This window comes from Zalophus californianus, chromosome 9, assembly GCF_009762305.2.
Source record: "Zalophus californianus isolate mZalCal1 chromosome 9, mZalCal1.pri.v2, whole genome shotgun sequence".
In the NCBI taxonomy this organism is placed as follows: Eukaryota; Metazoa; Chordata; class Mammalia; order Carnivora; family Otariidae; genus Zalophus; species Zalophus californianus.
In genome coordinates, this window is record NC_045603.1 from 18,105,356 (window position 1) to 18,126,289 (window position 20,934).

Here is a 20,934-nt window from a genome sequence, read left to right on the forward strand (position 1 = left end):
CTGCAAAGTGAGTACAGAGCCCCCATGTCCCCTTCCTGTTTCCATGAATGCTGGTCCACAGGTCAAAGCCGAAGAACCAGGGACTATCTTCAGACTAAATTTTGCTAGTTTAATCCAGGCAATGAAGGCACTTAGTTGCCATGTCTCCTTCAGTCTATTTCTGTCCTTGGTTTTGACCTTGAAACTTCAGAAGAATGCTGTTCATATAGTATGGGTTTGTCTGATGGTAGACATGGCAGTACCCTTCTTACCACATCCTATCAGGGATACATGACATCATTGGGGAAATTAACCAGGCCACTGTGTTCAGGTAGCACCGGCCAGGTTTCTCTGCTACAAAGTTACTATTTTCCCCTTTCCATAGTCCAGAGGACAGCTACTAAGTGTAGCCCACTTTCAAAAAGGAAAGGAGAATGAAGCCCCACCTCCTGGAAGGGGGAGTATCTGCATGTATTATTTGGAATTCTTCTGTAAGGAACATTGTCTTTAATATAGGTGACTTTTTAAAAATACTGGATCTAAAAAAGACTTCTGTGGTATGTACGAATTCCTTTTATAAGGGGAAAAAACCCCCAAAACACCAGATTAAAAAAAAAAAATCAGCCAAGTTTGTACAATCTTTATGAAGACAAGCAAGACGCTGAGTATTTGGGATCTTTTTTATTTTTTATACACATGACAAGATTTTACACCAAGAATAGTCAGTTAAATAGTACAAATTTACATTCATGAGGAATGTTAAAAAAAATTCAACTAAAAAACCCACTTCTTTCTGTGACCCACAATCCCAACATTTTACAGTGCAGGGGAGAAGGGGCTGGGGGGAAGCATCCAAAACAAGTCTCTCCCAAAAGAAAGGACTTAAATTTCACATTCCCTCTCCACACAGGATCCAAATGGTCAGAGTATAATTTATAATTCGTCTTTTTCACCTGTAGATTTCTGTGAATAGAGAAAAATCAGAAGACATTAAAAACCAGCAGAAAAAAATCTTAGCTCACAGAAGGTTCATATGTGGAAAAAAACAACTGAAATGGGCCCAGCACAGTTCATTACTTCATAGGTAGGCTAGAACTGCACCTATTAATCTGCAAAATAATTTAGAACTCAACAAGATCAATGGCCCCTGAACACAAACTATCAAGATTTTAAAATTGGCCTACTGCTGCTATATAGTAAGGCAGAAGCAGGTGGCAAATGAAGAAGCCTTGTGGGCTTAAAAAATCTGTTTAGGGGCGCCTGGGTAGCTCAGTCGTTAAGCGTCTGCCTTCACCTCAGGTCATCGTCCCACGGTCCTGGGATTGAGCCCTGCATCGGGCTCCCTGCTCAGCAGGAAGCCTCCTTCTCCCTCTCCCACTCCCCCTGCTTGTGTTCCTCTCTCGCTGTATCTCTCTCTCTGTCATATAAATAAATAAAATCTTAAAAAATCTGTTTAACAAGATCTCAAGAATGGTTGGCTAAAACAGAGGAACAAAAGCAATGGGAAGATGAAAGCATATACTTCATTTAGAGAAAAAATGGACCTGCTCCAGCTTTTGAATTTGATATTAGAGGCCTGTTTTTTTGGCGGATTTCCTGAAGTCTGACTTCTGGAAGCTACACAGTCCTAACGCCAGAACTAAAAATAAAAATTTGCCTAATTTTCCAAGAACTAAAAATGCAAGCCCCATTCTTGACTTCCTATACCTTTACTGTTTCTTGTTCTTCTTCGTCTGTTCCTGCATCCATTTCTTCTTCATCTTGCTCTGTGTCTTCTGTGGTGTCCTCTGTTGTTTCTTCAGGTTCTTCTTCGGGTTCTTCTTCCACCTAAGGGCAACATTTATGAGCTCATTAATGGATCCAATACCTTGGGTCTATTTTCACTTTGTTCATTTAAATGTATAACATTATAATTAACTTCACTCCGTTTTATCCAGAACTACAGAGTAAATCTGCTAATCAGAGTTAACAGTCAAGCTAACAAAGGGAGACAGATTAAAAAAAAAAAAAAGATATAAAAGAGGAATTTCTTATTAATTCTAGCAGTGTGTGACACTAGGGGATTCAAGGATTCCATAAATTACTTCAAACCTTTGCATCAGGGTCAATGTTTAAACTGAGGCGAAGCATTCTTTCTATTCGATCTCCATATGCCTTAGTGTCTGGTAGCAGATATCCCGACCGCAGTGTTGCGGTTTCAAACAGAACCACAGCAAGATCTGAAACAGTTTTGTCATCTTCATCTTCCTGAAATGGAAGAAGGGACATCTGGTTAATATTAAAACGTACAAAATATTCCAATTAAAAGACAAAGGAGTATGGCTGCAGTATTACTCACCTTAACCCGTCGAAGCATGTCTTTGATCAGGGGATGTCTGGGATTAATTTCAAATGTTTTCTTCTGGCTGGCATAGTAACTGGTAAGGGGTAAAAATGAATTCTAAGAAACATCAAATTTCAGGGTCCATACATTTCCCATGTTCTATTCATTTTTAAAATTACAGAGAACGCTTGGAAAAAAATACTTCACTACACCATGCTTTGCCTTTTAAATAGAGATGGGCAAGGTGCGATGGAAGAGTGCAATAAAGAGAACTATTTACTAAGTCATCTCAAGTGCCTACAGCTTTGTTGAGTGGATGAATGGATTTAGTGTCGTCTTCATCCCCTCTTAATTTATTCTCACTTCCTTAACTGCAGCTCGGTCTCCCACAGAGTTCCGAAACCTCTAGGCAGCCTCTGCATGCTGATCAGTTACTACCTTCTTCATAATGCCTTCACCAATATGGTTCCAGGACAAATTGTTTCTTTTCTCGGAGCTCGGTTCTCAATGCATTCTAAATCTACCTTTCATCACGTTTGGTTTCCTACTGTCAGTTGTGACTGCTCTCCCTTCTACAGCTGAGGAGAGGGAGGACCTACATCTAGCCCTATCTTGGTATACCTGTTAGACATGCAGAGTTTAGAAAATTACGACTTGATCTGTTATCCTGACTGGTCTGAATGTCAGAAAGACAGCAGTGATGTCTACTTAGCCCACCAGGTGTACAGATACAGGAGGTGCGTGTTTGTTGAATGTAGGGTAACTTCCTGTTAATAAATGACTGAAATAAATGGACATTTATATAATGGCTACTATACTGCTGCAGTGGGATAGAAGCAGAAACCTGTTTTCCACCTGAATTTTATAATCTGTAAAGTCTTCGGTGGGGGGGGGGGGGGCAAGACATGGAAACAAGATGCCATTTCAGCATTTTACAATGAAAACATTAACGTTGGGGAGCCTCACTAAATATGAAACACACTTCATATAAAAAGATATAGAGTTTTGGAATTGTGACAACAGAGACTACACTTCTGAGAAGGATCCTAAGCTAGGCCTTGGGGAAATATATGACGATCAGAGAGCAAATAAGACATTCCAGGTGGGAGAAGGGAGAATGAAAGCAGGGAAGAAGTCATTTTCAAGACCGGTGCTGTGACATTAAAATATAAATTTGACATATATATTCCCTGGAAATAAGGATACTCAAGACCCAGTGTACCTCCAGTACTTAGCCCTTTAGTTCATAAACTTATTAACTCATGGGTCCTTTACCCTTTATTTTGTGGGGCATACTATTTGGGGAAGGGGAGATAGTTAAAAAGGACGAACTCATTTGGCAAACGTCATTGTCGTTAACCTCATCTGTAACTATTGGTATCTAAAAAAGTCAAAGAAGCCCAGACACCAGATGAAGCATATAATCAAGTGCAAAAATAAACACAATGTATGTCACAGATTAAGAAAATTTGTGTATAAAAATACCGTAAAATAAATGATGAGCCCAACAGCTCCCCTTATCAATCTAATGCCAGAGGAATCCCTTTGTAAACTTGTCTCATCTAACATACAGCAATAGTGGTGGACACTTAACACACATCAGCTCCTTGTACAGAAGCTGGCATCATCTGCTAAAGGAAGGCAGGACAAGAATGAACACCTTGCCAGGGACCTTCCCAAGGATGCTTACTTTGTAGAGATGTCTTTGCCCGTTTGGTACGCTTGAGCTTTCATGATTCTCTCCATGTTGCCAGACCATCCGTACTGGCTGGCCACAAGAGCACATGGGGACTCTGTCAGACGCTGAGATACCACAGCCTTTTCAATCTTAGGATAAGAAACCAAAAGTGAGATATATGTAAATACCAACAATACATTCAATAACCAAGGATTCATCATGTAAGATCATAAACAGAGGCAGGTCATAAAGATACCTCTTATTCAGATTCTTAGAAAACTCTTATCACTTAATAATCTGAATTTTTTGGTCAAAAATAAACACTTTAAGCACATATAAGGCAAATTTAATCAGTAAAAATTTAAGTTATTACAAAAGCAGTATTAAACTACAGAAAACTTTCAGTTACAAAGAAAAAAACTGAACACTGCCCACATACAGAATAACCACTACTATCTTTTTAATTATTTATAGTTTATAAAATTTTTTTTCTTTTAAAGTAGGGGCCCCTGGGTGGCTCAGTCAGTTAAGCATCTGACTCTTGATTTTGGCTCAGGTCATGATCTCAGGGTCATGAGATCAAGCTCCCTCTGCTCCTCTCCCTGCTTGCGTGCTCTCTCACTCTCCCTCTCTCTCAAAAAAGGGAGCAGACTCCACACACCCAATGAGGGGCTCAAACTCAAGACCCTGAGATCAAGAGTCACACACTGTACCGACTGAGCCAGCCAGGTGCCCCGGTAGTTTATAAATCTTAAGCTCATCCTCACCAAAATTTAACCACCATATTAAACACTGTTCTATACAACTTTTAATGGTTACAAGGTAACCAGATGTAAAGTTTAATTTGTTGACAAAACAATTTTTTTAAAAAAAGAAAATGCAGATGCTAAAATTTCACAAGTTCAAATTTCTACAAGAATACCTTGTCCTTGAGAGCTTTATCTTTCATCCAGTTGAGCAGAGGCTCAAATTCTTTCTCAACTGCTTCACGGCTCTCCTTTGTTTTCTCACTTTCATCAAATTTCACACCTTCTTTGGCAACATTCTGGAACCTTTTGCCATCAAACTCAGGAAGAGCCTGAATGCAATATTCGTCCACAGGTTCTGTGAGATAAATCACTTCATAGCCCTTTTTCAGAAGTCGCTCCACAAATGGAGAAGATTCAGCCTATGAAATGAAGGGAAGTGATAAAGCTTCCAAGCCTAGCCTTGGTATAATTGTTCCCCCCTAGTAGCTATATTTCTATAGTACTAACAACCCCATTTTACAGGTGGAGAAATAAGAGGTGCAGAGAATACAATGACTTTTCTGTCCGTGACTGACCAGGCCTCATAATGACTCCAGTTCACCATTACCATTTTTTCCCCTCAAGATTTGGCTACATACCAGGATGCCTGACAGTTGGGAGTTCATCTCACCTCTTTTCTGCTGGACCCAGCCATGAAGTAGATTTTGTCTTGTTTTTCCTTCATTCTTTCCACATACTGGTCTAGACTGGTAATGTCACTTGGATGATGAGAAGACTGGAATCTAAGAAGTTTAGCAAGACGTGTTCGATTTGAGTGGTCTTCAATCACACCAAGCTTGATGTTGGTACCAAATTCTTTCCAAAAAGTATCATTGTACTTCTCATCAGCAATCTTCTTAATCATGTCCAGAGTTTTACGGACAAGCTTCTTTCTAATCACCTAAATAAAATTAAACAACAACTTATTCGAGAATGACCTCTCAAACTTTTGAGAACCTCCCACATTTAAGAGAGCAGAGGAGTAGTGGTGAAAGCTACAAACACAGCATCGTCACTGCCCTTTGTCAAGAGGCAGGAATGGTGAGCAATCCTATGTCAGACTGAGCAGAAACTAAGTTGTCAGTGGAAATAGTCACAAAATCACTTTAACGTTTATATTCTATCTTTAGACCAGATAATGGGTTTATATAGGTGTTTACTATATAATTCTTTCAACTTTTCTATAGATTTGAAACTTTCATGAAATATCAGACTCTTAGGATTTAATAATAATTCCAGAATAAAATTCAGTTCTTCAGCTAAAGAGCCAAGGACTACTCTCAATATCTGGTGACTCCACTAATGCAGCCTGTCCTCTGAAGCCCAATCAAAGAGCAAAGTAGCCAGCCTCTTCCCAAGAAATACTCACCTTAAGCAGTTTATGCTGCTGAAGAGTTTCCCGGGAAACATTCAAGGGGAGATCATCTGAGTCCACCTTCAGACGGCAAAAGGAAAGTTCAGTGAGCAATAGAAACTGGAAGAAAAGCAAACAAACCAAAAAACTACTTCCATCCCTCGTTCTTAATGACCCCTCTTCATTATTTTGATACTTACAACACCCTTGACAAAATTAAGGTACTTGGGCATCATATCATGGAAGTCATCTGTGATGAATACTCGGCGCACATATAGCTAAGCAGAGACCAAAAAAAAGGTCACCTTCTAGAAATTAAACTTTCAAATTCTAAACTCAGTTTTTACAATTTAAAAACTCACCTTAATGTAATCACTCTTCTTAGATCCATATTCGTCAAACAGACCACGTGGAGCAGATGTAGGCACAAATAAAATTGATTTGAAGGTAACTTCCCCTTCAGCAGTAAAGTGGATATAAGCCATGGGGTCATCACTTTCCTATGGAAAGATGGCATTTAGTCATTTGAAAGGCACCAGAAAAAGGCAGTGCAAAGGCTAAGTGATTTATTATGTGGTACATATTCAGTTAAGCATTTATTTAACAAAAAAATTACCAATTACCCTTACCAACAAAAGCAGGGGGGAGGGAATAGAGGAAAGAAACAGTTAAGACTACTATTCTAACTAGCTAGACATGGTGGTTTTGCTGATGATCACTGATGATCATCAAGAGCATCACTGGATCTCCTAAACTCGGGGAAGAATGAATGAGTCTAGGTTCCACATGTATCAGAGAACAGGGTAGAAAAATCATCTTGTCTAAACGACAATATACATACTTCATGAGTGTACTGTTCAACCACAAAAAGTTCTGAGAACAGATTTTTTTCCATGGGATATGGACTATAGCAGTGGCTATAACGAGGTATGTAAGTAAAATCATAAAAACAAATTCCCTAGATACAGTACAAAAAAACAAAAAACACCAAAATGTGTCATTAATTTTTTAAAATAATGATTACATGTTGAAATAAAAATATTTTGGATATGTTGGGTTAAAATATAAAATTTATATAAAATATAAAACATTAAAATTAACTACACCTGCTGCAACTTTTTTTTGGTCCCGTTTCAACTTTTAAAGATTTTATTTATTTGAGAGAAAGAGCATGCGTGTGCAAGTGAGCGAACACGAATTGGGGGCAGAGGGAGAGGGAGAAGCAGACTCCCCGCTGAACAGGGAGCCCAACGTGGGGCTTGATCATGTCTTGAGCTGAAGGCAGACGCTTAACTGACTGAACCACACAGACACACTTTTAAAAATGTGCCTTCTAAAAGGGGCACCTGGGTGGCTCAGATGGTTAAGCGTCTGCCTTCGGCTCAGGTCAGTGGGATCGAGCCCCGCATCGGGCTCCCTGCTTGGTGGGGAGTCTGCTTCTCCCTCTCCCTCTATTGTTCCCCCTGCTTGTGCTCTCTCACTCTGTCAAATAAATAAATAAAATCTTTAAAAAAAAATAAATAAAAATAAAAGTCTTCTAAAGAATCACATATATAGCTCACATTATATTTCTAATCCAGCTGTCCTAGATGAAAATACGTTACATTTGTATACACTAAGACTGTTCATGGGAATAAACGTGGAGGCAGAACCAAGGGGACAATTTTAAGAGATAAAACTTAAGGGATGGCTGGATGTTAACATATGGAAAACAAAGAAGGTTAGGAAACGAATCAATAGATGGAATAAAGGTTAAAGAACAAACACAACCACAGAAATCAAGTTTTATTTAGCCATGCTAAATAGTTTGTTTTGTACAAAATGCTGTATGGGGAAATATTAACTTGAAACAATCTTAATCAATGCTAGTTTTAGATTCTACAGTTAAAAGGGATCAGTAAAAAGGAAACAGGTAACGAAACAAAGATTTGGTAATTATTCCTAAGCATATGACCTCACAATAAATGTTTGACGTTGTAAATAGGCTCTTTAAGGTTATGTTAAAAGCCATATGAATCAACAAACATAAAGCAGACTCAGACCTACAAATACAGAGAACTGATGGTTGCCAGAGAGCAGGGTAGGGGATGGACAAAACAGGTGAAGGGGAGAAGGAGATAGAGGCTTCCAGTTACGGAATCAGTAAGTCACAGGAATAAACTGTACAGCATAGGGAATATAGTCAATGACACTAATAGCGTTGTATGGTGACAGATGGTAGGCAGCTACGCTTGTGGGGAGCATAGCAGAATACAGAGATACTGAATCACTGCTTGTACAGCTGAAACTAATGTAACATTGTATGTCAAGTATCAAGTAAAAAAGTTAAAAAAATAAAAGGCATTCATTCTTGAATAGAAAAGAGCCAGTAACGTTAAAAGCCATTCAATACAAGATATGTTTTATGGAAATCATCCACCTACCTATGTAGGTAGTTGTTAATCTTTTTTGTAACACAGACCCCTTGGCAATCTGGTGAAGCCTACAGACACCTTCTCAGAGTAAATTCTTAAGAAATGCATACGTAATATAAAATACACAAGATTAAAAAGGAAACCAATTGTGTTGAAATAGCAATAAACAATCTAAAAACATTTTTAATTTAGTAATGTTCATCACATTATTTTAAAAATAATATTTACCTTTGAAAATGATTTGTAGAAAGCTTTGTATTCATCATCTTCTACTTCTTTTGATGGTCTCTGCCATATCGGTTTGATGTCATTCATAAGTTCCCAATCCCAGACAGTTTTTTCAACCTGAAGTTACAGTACATGATTAGTCAGCCACAGCATTCACCAACAGTAATACTAGTGGGAACCATAACTTTAGGACAGTTCAAATCAATGTGGGAAGCACCAAAAGACACTTCTAATCTCCTATGGCTCCTGCCAATGGGATCAAAAATCTAAAAGTATTTCTCTCAACATTTAAGACTGATCTATAATGCAAAGAAGGCAACTGGTTATCATTATAACTGACAGCCAATTAAAAGGTTTTTCCCATTATTAACTAGCTAAAATGTTATTTCTTGAAAATATTTGTTTTCAGGTTAGAAGGACATACGCGTTAACTGTTCCTACTTCGTGACTTAAAGCAATCCAACATCTTACAATAAATACTCCTCAAACCTACCACCATTACTTCCACCTACTCTGCTCCTGAACAGGCCAGAGAGCTAATATTATGGTTAATATCTTTACGACAAATGATGTAGAAAGATTTTGAAGATCTTAAGATTTAGAACATGATAAGCCGCTAGTCCTGGGCAATATATAGAACTCAGAAAACTGCATAAAAATGACCTGTGTTTGCTACTTAAAACTTCCCACAGGCAGAAAACATACACACTAGCAAATAAACTTAGTTCTTGTTCTTAAGTTGGGCCTATGGACTTTAACATCTGGAGGAAAAAAGACCTTGAAGAATTAAAACTTAACTCCAATCAGTCTGTGCACACTTGGGGTTGTGTTTTCTCGAACATGTCCTAAACAACATTTCAGTGTGGAGATGAATCAGACTTACTTTTTTGGTTTTCGGTTTTTTTTCCTCTTCTTCTTCTTCTACTGCAGCTTCATCATCAGAATCTTCTTTTTCTTCTTTTGCTGCTTCTTCTTCCTCCATGGGCTCCTCAACAGTTTCAGTCTGTTGAAGTAGAATTACAGTTAAATTCTTTTATTTAATAATTCTGAATATGAAAAACAATTACAGCTCAAAAAAAAATAGGTCTTCAATAAGAAAACCCTGAGTATCCTGTACTAAAAGAACCACACTTTGTTCTTGAGCCTTTGTTATTTTAAGTTTTAAATATGCACCCACATAATACATAGAAATTTTATCAATGTAGATTTACCTTGCTGCTCCACACGTAAATAGGGAAGTTTATAAACTGTGAATATTTCTTGACGAGATTTTTAATTGTGTCCAATTCAAGGTAATCAGATGCTTCTTCTTTTAAAACGAGTCTGAAAGGAAAATAAGACATTTATACGGAGACATCCTTGGCTTAAAAGATTTGATTATAAAGTCATCTAAATATCTTTCTCACAAAGCTAACGGCCAGCAGTTCAGTGTATTCCAGGATGGTCTGTTTTTCATGTTAAAACTCTTATCACCAATGACAGTTTGTGAGCTAAAGATACTAAATGTGAGTAGAGGGAAGAATCTTTCTTGTGTCCCTCACGTGGAAAATACCATTAGTTCCAAGTAAACAGTGCAAAAGTTCCAACCTTCTGAATATGTTGGGTTTTTTGTTTAGTTTTTTTTTGTGTGTGTGTATGTTTTTAGTTTTTTCATTTGAAGAACTGAAATGTTAAGTTAGCTCAAGGTAAGAAGGCACTGAAACATTCTGGAGAAAAATGGAATGACATGCACTCTGATAGTTACTCTAGAAATCAAAGGATTATCATAGATGGCGAACGCAGGGGCACCTGGCTGGCTCAGTTGGAAGTGTGTGCTAACTTTTTATTTTTTTTAAGGTTTTATTTATTTATTTAATTGACAGAGAGAGAGACCGCGAGAGAGGGAACACAAGCGGGGGAGTGGGAGAGGGAGAAGCAGGCTTCCTGCCGAGCTGGGAGCCCGAAGCGGGGCTCAATCCCACGACCCTGGGATCATGACCTGAGCCGAAGGCAGTAGCTTAACCAACTGAGCCACCCAGGCGCCCCATGCGTGCTAACTCTTGATCTCAGGGTTGTGAGTTCGAGTCCCACGTCGGGTGTAGAGATTACTTAAAAATAAAACCTTAAAAAAAGTCTCTCCTATAGGTAACACTTAATAAAAACATGTTCCTTAAAAAAGCTAGAAAATTAATCTTATTGTTCATATCTCCACTGTCCAAAACAGTAGTTGTCAGTCACATTTTATTTTCTATTTTATTTTTTCAAAGATTTATTTGACAGAAACATAGTGAGAGAGGGAACACAAGGAGGGGGTAGTGGGAGAGAAAGAAGCAGGCAGGCTTCCCGCTGAGCAGGGAGCCCGATGCAGGGCTCAATCCCAGGACCCTGGGACCATGAGCTGAGCCGAGGGCAGACGCTTAATGACTAAGCCACCCAAGTGCCCCACATTTTATTTTTTTAAATAAAATTTAAAGTTAGTTCTTTAATTGCACTGCCATATTCTAGGTATATTATTCAATAGACAAAGTGGCTAGTAGCTGCCATACTGGACAGTGCAGAGGTAGAATATTTCCAGAGTTTTTTTTTTTTTTTTTTAAGATTTTATTTATTTACTTGACAGAGAGACACAGCGAGAGAAGGAACACAAGCAGGGGAGAGTGGGAGAGGGAGAAGCAGGCTTCCCACCAAGCAGGGAGCCTGATGTGGGGCTCAATCCCAGGACCCTGGGTTCATGACCTGAGCTGAAGGCAGACGCTTAGACCAGAGTTCTAATGGACAGCACCGGCTTAGATAATTCTAATACTGAAAATTGCAACATTGTTTTTTTCTTCTTCCTTACTGTTCCTTCTGCAAACTCCTCCTCTACTCACCAAAAATAACACATCATAACATGGCCTCAAACACAGTGGGGAGCCCACATCTTGATGTTTGTGTTCCCAATAAATAAATATGGCCAATGCTGTAATCATGGGTCCCCCCCTTACACTTCAAAAAGTTTACAGTTTAGTAGCATTACCAAGAGGTAGATAGTTCATGATGACACAGCCTAATGAAGTGACCAAGCCTCTGGTTTCAGAATATGTATCCTGGCGGTGTGGGGTTGCAGGAAAGTTCAGTTGTGGATCCAAGTTCAAGCTGATGGTTACATCTTAGTGATATTTAAAAGGATACATGAGTGCAGAGTCTAGTAGAGAGATCTAGACCAAGGACTGGCAAACTATGGCTGGCACCCATAAGACATTTTACTGGGACACAACCTCATCATGTGTTGTCTATGGTCACTTTTGAGCGAGAACATGAGAGTTGTGACATATGAGATCCCACTGTCCAAACGCTTAAAATATTTACTAGCTGGCCATTTAGGAAAAAGTCAGCTGACTCCTGACCCAGACTAAGAATAGAGATTTGAGAACCCTGAGCAAGAACTGGATGCTGAATCCATCAGGGTAGGAAGACTGCACAAGGAACACAAAAATAATGAGAAAGGGCTGAAAGTAAGTTACCTTTGAAAGAGATACTGTCAACATTTAAGCAACAGGCAAAGGAAACAAAAAGATATGCAGGTTCATGGAAACTAGGTACTAAGTGGATGGTGGTAAGTAGATAGCAAATTATGTAGGAGACACAAGAGGAAAACCAAGGAAGAAAGAAAATCTACTGCTGGGAGCAATGTCAATTTAAAAACCCTGAACCCACTGGATTTAGCAACAAGATTACTGGTGACTTATTTCAATGGAAAGGTGGTGGATAAAGTCCTAATGCCTGACTGAATAAGGGGGTGCGGCACCACCTGTCTGTCTCTTTCCTTCCCCACTGAGACTTGAACATGGGAAATAGAGAGTGTGTGGGAAAGACTGACTTTAAAAGATGGGGTTGGAATTAATTTATGCTTAGCCTCTGAGGAGGTAGGAGGCAGGCAGATCAGAAGTAGCGACCAGGGGCACCTGGGTGGCTCAGATGGTTAAGCATCTGCCTTCGGCTCAGGTCATGATGCCAGGGTCCTGGGATTGAGCCCCGTATCGGGCTCCCTGCTTGGTGGGGAGCCTGCTTCTCCCTCTCCCTCTCTTGTCCCCCCTGCTTGTATTCTCTCGCTCTGTCAAATAAATAAATAAAATCTTAAAAAAAAAAGTAGTGACCAGCTTTAGGGAAAAATGTAGAATACCTCCCTCGTAGGAAGGACAGAAGCAAACGTACTAGCTAGCATTTACTCGATGCCAATTTCATGATCTCATTGAATCCTCACAAAATCTCTCATAAGAGTACAGCAGGGGCTAATTTAGGGGTGGGAATAAGAGTAGGTAGCACTAAATTGTTTGATGGCTTCTATTTTATTGGTTAAATACAAGATGAAATCATATAAGGTGGGACCTTGACCTCATCACTTTCTTGCCTTCTCTTTCCTTTTCCCTTTGGCCATTCTAGATTGTCAGTTCCTTAAATGGGCCTCTTGCCTTTGGAACTTCCAACATACTGTGCTTGGTGCCTAGAATATCTGAACCTAACTTACCACAATTTCAGAAAGTCCTTCTGATAAGGGAAGTGTCCTGTAGCTTCCTTTCTGGCATTTGCCACTCTGAAATTATTTCATGTTTTTCTTATTTACTAGAATGAACGACATGGAAGCAGCGACTGTATCGGTCTTACTCTCCACCACAGTCCTAAACCCTAGCAGGTGAGAGGCACTCAAATGATTATCTGGTGAATAAACACTGGGGTAGAAGGACTTGAAGAAAAATGGCAGTTTTGCTCAGGGAGAGCACTTGTAAGGTTTCACTCACGCATCAGCCATCCATGCTACATGCTGATTACCCTTATTCATTCCTAGAAACATCTGCCAGTCAAGTGTTAGGCTCTAGGAATGGAAGAGCCAAGCAAATGTTTGCTTCCACGGAGCTTCCATCTAGATAATCTCACCTGTCTCTTAGCACCCTAAGACAGCCGCCCTCTTGGGACATTGTTTTCTATCTCACTGTAGTTAAGAGATGAGATTTTACCTATGTTCCTTTAACATCTAATAGAAAGGGCAATGGGGTGTAACTATTAGTGATGCCCCCTAATGAGAGCAGGAGATAGGACTGTGAATAAAGAGGGCAGAGACAGGTAAATTGGGAAAAGTTAGTAAAAGTACTAAAATGCACCCATCTAATTACTCTTTGCAAGGAACATTTATGAAAATGAAGATAGGAACTAGTCACCTTCTGGAGTGAAGAACATTGGTCAAAATAATAAATACATGCTTTCTTATCTTCTGAATACTTAAAAATTCTTACGTTGAGAAAATTTAAAACTGGACTAAGAAAAAAAGTTGAGGCTGTAGGCACATTTTCACCTGGCAAGGAGCAAGCCAAATGACCTCTGAAATGGGATTTCTTTGATGTGGCCTAAAGCTGGTAGCTTCATATAGCTCAGTATTTACTCGTCATTCCCTAAGTATTAAGCAAATTTAAGTATCTTGTTATATTTGTTGGGGGTGGGGGGAGTCAAAAAGCTGCCCTACTTCACAGTGCTATAAACACCAAGAGACCCTGGGCATGAGATCTGCTTCATCTGTACAAGTAACAGTTATTGGCTTAAACCAAATACTAGTTTGAATTCTACAGTTTGCAACCATCCTCAAAGGAGACATCTTCTTCCGAAGAACTTTCATTAACTTTCTTCAAGCTCTTTATTTGTATCTGTTCTCTCCAACCTGTCCCCACCCAGCACCAGTTACTCCCATAGTTGAGTATTTTCAGTGGTCACCCTGAGAGTATCCTCTCATCCAGTCCTGCCAGCCTCCACATCCATCTTCAGAAAACCTTAAAAAAGCTAATCAAAAATTCTATCATGAATTGCCACCAACTGAGAGGAATTTCTTTAATCCTGTGAACATGCTGTGCCTCCATGCCTTTGTAGCGACAACCCTCCACAGATCTGACACTTCTTTCCCAAGACTTGCCTCCCCGGAAATCTTCAATCAACCCACTTCTGTGAGGCCTCCGATCTGCCTTCTCCCCTAGAAGAGTTAACCCTTCCAACTTTTTGCCCTCTATGTACAGCAGCCATTATAACTCTTTGTGTCTGGCCCTTAGGAGGTCCTCAAAATATTTCCTCAAGTGATGAGAACAGGTCAATTTTATAGGCAAGGAATGAAAGCCCAGAATAAGTTGTTTGCTCAGAGTCAAGATCCTCGCTAGGCGATTACTTCTTATGAGGAATCAGTAATACTCACGTAATTGTTGTTCCCCGTCCTAGAGTGTTTCCTCTTGGGTCAGCAATTACAGAAAATTCATTGGAGTCAGATTCCCAGATGTGCTGGGTATCGTTGTTGTGTTTTGATGTGACAATAACCTTATCTGCTACAAGGAAGGCAGAATAGAAACCGACACCAAACTGGCCAATCAATTCAGAAGTTGACTGGCCATCTTCTTGTGCCTCAGTCATTTTGTTTAAAAACTCGCTTGTTCCAGATTTGGCTATGGTACCAAGGTTTTTAACCAACTCTTCCCGGGTCATTCCTACACCAGTATCTGTGACATGTAGCAGATTCTTCTCCTTGTCACACTGAAAGCAAGACAAGAATAGGATAGTTTTATTCACTTAATACTCACAGTATGACAGGTAAATATTCAGAAATTACCAGCTTTGGGCCACCTCAATTCCAAAACAGAAAACTAAACTGGGTTAATTTTCCTCCATATAGTATTTTATGGCCTTTTCAGAAAACGTGCACCTTACATGCAAGCATTTTTCTTTATAGGATAATCTGAAGTTCAGTGTATTTGAGAAAGTATCAATATAAAGAAGACAGAGAGTGGTCTAAATGTCGAAGGGTAGATAGACCTAAAGAAAACAAGTTATTTTTGAAGAAAAAAATTTAAGAAAAATAAAATTTTATATTGTGCCTTTTTCTGTCATAGAAAATAAAAAGGTTCAAAACCTGAATGACTTCTGGAATCTGTGGTGATCAATGTTCTTCACTAAATATTCCTAGCTCTCTGTCTTCTGGAAACGTAGCAGGAATATGCTTCCTTCATTTTTGGTTATAAGGCCATGTGACTGTTCTGGCCAGTGAGCTGCAAGTGGGAGTCAGGAATGTAGCTTTCAGGCTAGAGCCTTTAAAGGATGGGGGACCTTCAAGCTCTCTGTACCATGGCAACAAGCTACACTCCAGATGGCGGCTACTCAATCAGCCTGTGTCCGGGAGTGAGGATGATGCAAAGCAAAGGCCACAGTGGCCTGAGGTTGATTATTTAATCCAGGGGTTAGCAAACTTTTTCTGAAAAAGGGCCAGGGAGTAAATATTTTTAGGCGCGTGGGCCATATGGTCTCTGTCACAACTATTTAAACCCATTGTGTAGCACAAAGGCAGTCATAGCTAACACATAAAGAGGCATGGTTGTGTTTCGGTAAAACTTTATTTATACAAACAAGTAGGCTGGATTTGGCCCACAGGCCGTACCAAACCCCAATTTAAGGCCGAGGCTTGGGGGTTATTTGTTACTGCAGCATAACCTGGCCTATCTTGACCGACAGAGATTCCCCATAGCTAAGGATTCTTTTTGCTTTAGAAGAAGAAATTTGTTTTAAGCTTACCTTAATTTTGACAGTTAGTTCCTCATTTCCAGCAAGAGCATTTTCATCAGTCAGTGATATTAACCTTATCTTATCTAAAGCATCAGAAGCATTTGAAATCAGTTCTCTCAAGAAAATCTAAATGGAAGCCAGATTTAACACACACTTCAATTAGCTTCAAGATATACAAAACAGCAAATTTAATGTGAAACTCATTTTAGTTCTCTTCTGTACTCTGAAAAAGTACTTTTTAAGAAATAAAACTTATGATACAAAAGTGGCTTTATTCTCTTTTAGACTGTAGCAACTGCAAGGGATACCTGAACTGGTTAAGAGTAGTAAAACTCTAGTCTCAAACTAGTGACCTTAACGTATTAACACACAAGGCTTAGTTTGTGTGACTGCCCTTAATACTGACTATTTAGCAGACTATGAACATAAATGGAGGGGAAAAGACAAAAGGAAAATGTCTAACCCCCCCCCCAAACAGGTATCTAGCAGCAATTTTTATAAATACTGAGTATTTAAACTGTGCTAATAACTACTTACTTGAAATTACTACATATATTTATTATGAAGGTAAACAAATATGCTATTGCAAGAGAGAAAATATTATCCAAACCACATGTTACTTACCTCTTTATTTTTATACAATGAATTGATGATAAGTTTCATCATTCTATTAACTTCAGCTTGGAAGGCAAATTTTTCTGATTTCTCTCTAAGTTCTCTTATTTGGGATGCATTTAATCCATCCAACTGAATAGCTTCTTCCTCTCTAAGGAAAAAAAGTTGATAAACTACTGCATTGCTTACTTAGTTCCCTCCAAAAACAAAGGCTCTGTGATGAAAGCACAGTGGTCTCATGAGATTGTCTTAAGGGTTAAAAGGGTAAAATGGAAACCTATTATAAAATATTACTAACCTACTATTTCTATTATTTTGCCCCCTTTAGCACTGAGGTATAATACTCCGTTCTTAAAACCGTCAGAAAAATAAACCTGACTTTCCTCTACTAAAAATAAAAAGCAAGGTCATACTATTTATATGTTCCCCTCGCATGTGGGGCTGCCTCTTGACCTGGGAAGCTTTGGCCTCTAATGGTCTACAAAATTGTCAATTAAGTCCCAAGATGCCAAATTTGAAAACATTGCTCAAAGGAGAGAAATCTTTTTTAAAATTACGAAGTTTAGGGGGACTTGGGTGGTTCAGTCAGTAAAACATGCGACTCTTGATCTGGGGGGGTCAGGAGTTCAAGCCCCACAGTGGGGGCAGAGGTTACTTAAAACAACCAATTACTAAAGTTTACACACTTACTGAATATAAAACCAACTGGTCTTAGGAAAGTCACAGAGCTTCTATTCTGCAATCTAGATATCCAAAGAGTTTTCAAAAGAAATTCATCCCAGTCTGACCAGTCATTCCTAGGGGCAAGTTAGGAGATACTTAAGGGATGAACATGCGTCACAGCCCTAACATTTTCTTTGACCATTTCTTAGGTATTTAAATTTGGGGTGTTACACATCATGTGGACCTTTGGAAAAAAGATAACAAGCTACCATATTCCAGTGGTCATTAGGGCTCATCTGTGTAGTTTCAAAAGAACACAGACCTCTGCACTACTTCGTCATCTGTCCTTGAGCCTTCTCTACTTTTGCCTAGATCCTCTTCCACTGTACCATCCACATCGACTTCATCGTCAGCTCGGACCGACCCTGAAAGATTTAACACCAGAAAACTCTTAAACCGTCGTTGCTTCGGGTACTTCTCAGAAGAAATACAATCAAACAGGGCAAGAAGAGGGTTTGCAAAATTCAGGTGGTTAATATGGGAGGTGGGGTTGGAAAAATGGATCTACTAGTTTAAAGACCCAGCGTAAATCCAAGTTGGTATATTTCTTATTTAAGTCCAGGTACTGAATCCTCCAGTAGATTGTGAAATACGGAGGCTGCCATCGCGTCTGAAGAGCGGCCTTGGGATGCTTTGTAAAGTTTAGCAGATTTGATACCAGGTCCCTTCCACATTCACACGTGTTGCGTCCGGGCCGAGACAAGGCCGCCCAACCGACACGCCAAAACTTAGACCTTCAATATCGCAGGTCAGAATACAAACAGAATTTGTGCAACCACTGGCGAGGGGAACTGAAATCGGGCCCAACTGAGCGAGGGAAGAGAAGTAGAGAGATTCTGAGAGGTTAAGAAGCTCGAGCAAAAGTGAAGCAAACACGCTGACACTGCCCTTCCTCCGACTCAGGGCCCCACACACCCCAGTCCAGCACCTCAGAAAGGAAACCCACTTTCTGACTCGCAGACTGGATGCGGGGGTCCCCAAACGTAGAGGGCCAAAGGCTCCTGCGTCTGACGAAAGTCCTCCGGAACAGGCACCCGCAAGGCTCCTGGGAAACCAAGTGCCCGAGAGGCACCCCACCCCAAGTTGGTCGAGACCTCTAAGCGCGGATACTAGGAGGTCCGCAAGGGATTTAAATGTTCTCGGTTCTCGTTTTTCCTTTCCACAGAAAGAGGAGTGCAGGAACTCCCCCTGAGCCTCTTTCGAGGAAAGGCGATGGAGTCCCCTCGGCCCAACCGAGGCCCTGTAATCCCCCTCCCAGGCTCAACGCCCCCAGAACCTTCGAGAAGAGGCCGCGCTTGAGGGGGGGGCGTCCGGGGGTGCCCGCTCCTCTGGGATCACTCACCGAAGGTCACCAGGACGCAGCAGAGGCCCAGCACCCACAGGGCCCTCATGGCGCGCGGCCGGTGAGTCTCAAGTCCCTTTTGATCGCAGGAGCCGCCTCCACCCCCCACCACGGGGCTCAGATCCTCACACCACAAGCCGCGCGGTCCGCCCACTACCCCCAAACAGGTCGGGCCGCTTTTCACCCCAGCCTCTAGCGGGCGGGGGACGGGAAACACGAACCCACCAATGGTGCCGCACCACGCACCCCCTATACCCAATGGGGACTCGTGGGGGGGACCGCAGTGTACCAATCGGAGCTGTCCAGGTGCGGTGCCCGATGCCCGAAGCGTGGCTCCCTCCGATTGGTCAACCGTAGCCTCTCTTCTCCAATCAAATGGCTCCGCGGGCCCCTCTCACATGGGACCGCCCCCTTGCCCGGGTAGCTTTGGCCTCTCAGGGAAACGGCCCGATGAACGTCAGCACAGTACACATCCCCTCGTTTTGGAGAGGTCGCAGAGGAACCACTTCCGGATCCTTTAGCGCGTTTATTCCGTGACCAGGGGAAACGGTAGTCATGGCAACGGTTCTTCACTTTCCCCGTCTACGCGTGGGGTCACGTTGGGAATGATTCCCGCGCGCCTTTTCGCAGTCAGCTTTCTCTTTGGCAGTGCATCCCGGAGAAGAGAAACACGTGAGAGGTTGAAAATCCCCGGAGTACTTTTTAGATGGACGTGGCGAGGAACTACAGTTCCCGGCATGCAACATACCAGGGGGTACACTGTATTGAATGCTGGGAATCGTAGTCTTTGGCCTGTGGACCAGCTGCGTAGTTGAGCCCCGCCGCATTTCCCAACGTGTCTTTGCGGGAATTATACGCTGCGTGTCTTAGAGTTTACGTCTTGTTCTTGTAGTAGAGGTCTGTGTTATTCCAGGACTCTCCAGTGTACAAAGACTGTAGAAACAGGCCTGGAAAGCTCCGACACCTTGGCCGCGGCCGCCCTGTGTTCGGGGGTCGGCCTCCGGCTGGTAAACACGAATCTGGTTTCTCGTGCGTCACTTGGGGGGCCGCCGGAGCCCTAGCTGCCTCTCCGTGTTCAGCGGCCGGAACCTGCGGCCTCCCTGATCCGGTTTGCAGGAGAGGATAGTGGGGCTGCTTTTTTTTTCCCCTTGAGAGAAATTGAGAGCAATTTTGATGCCCTCAACTCCTAAATTTCAGAGATGGTGGCCGGCGGCCCTAGAATCTCTATTGTCAGGTGGAGAGCGTGTTCATGAAGTTCTGTCTAGCACAGAAAAGAGGAAAAAAAAACCTCGTTTACCCTGTGCAGGAGGTTACACCTGCAGATATTTGAAAGCAAAACCTGTGGGGCTGCAAATGAGAGAGTGCAGCTTTGTAACTTCATAGAAATAACCTACTCAGCGTTTAGGAAGACACTAAGGACCAGGTGTCTTTCCGGCAAGGGAAGTCCCTCACCCCACGCTTGCGCCTTTGGAAATATTTTTTTGTGTGTCTATTAACCTAGGCTTTACATATCTCTCCCCGACCCCAACTCCGACCTTCTTTACAACAAAAAACACTCCCTTTCTTGTTGCTTCTCCAGGAAAATGGAATTTGGAATTTGTTTTCAGATATTCATTCGAATTCCTGAAAACAAGCTTTTCAGTGACAGGCTGTCATAATCTTTTCTCAACTTCCCCTATTTAGCTTTGCCAATCTTAATTCTGTGGTTGGTGTTTACACATTGTGGTGGTGACTTATTTACATCTGCTCAAATTACCAACATTTGTTACTAGTAAGCAAAGGATACCTTACAAAGCTTTTTTTTTTAATGCTTTTGTGCTTGTATCTTTTTTTTTTTTAAGAGTATACTAGGGTAAGAATTACATTCAGAAATCTCAAATAATTGCATTTTTGTATATTTTAACTCCTGTTTATTTTTTTGCGCTCAGAATAGATGAGTTCTTTC

At 41.0% G+C, this 20,934-nt stretch overlaps 1 protein-coding gene across 1 annotated transcript; it reads right to left on the reverse strand.

Moving 5' to 3' along the window:
- Window positions 1-645: 645 nt before the first annotated feature.
- Window positions 646-19,138, reverse strand: HSP90B1 (heat shock protein 90 beta family member 1). The gene is made up of 18 exons (XM_027593736.2): window positions 18,990-19,138; window positions 17,910-18,012; window positions 16,934-17,075; window positions 16,319-16,435; window positions 14,955-15,286; window positions 9,976-10,087; window positions 9,648-9,767; window positions 8,765-8,881; window positions 6,485-6,622; window positions 6,323-6,400; window positions 6,138-6,203; window positions 5,400-5,669; window positions 4,903-5,148; window positions 3,993-4,129; window positions 2,318-2,396; window positions 2,071-2,226; window positions 1,687-1,806; window positions 646-942 (listed from the first exon to the last, which is right to left on the reverse strand). Exons 1-18 carry the CDS (start codon window positions 19,036-19,038, stop codon window positions 913-915), a joined length of 2,412 nt encoding a protein of 803 aa, XP_027449537.1. The 5' UTR covers window positions 19,039-19,138; the 3' UTR covers window positions 646-912.
- Between the last annotated feature and the right edge of the window lie 1,796 nt (window positions 19,139-20,934).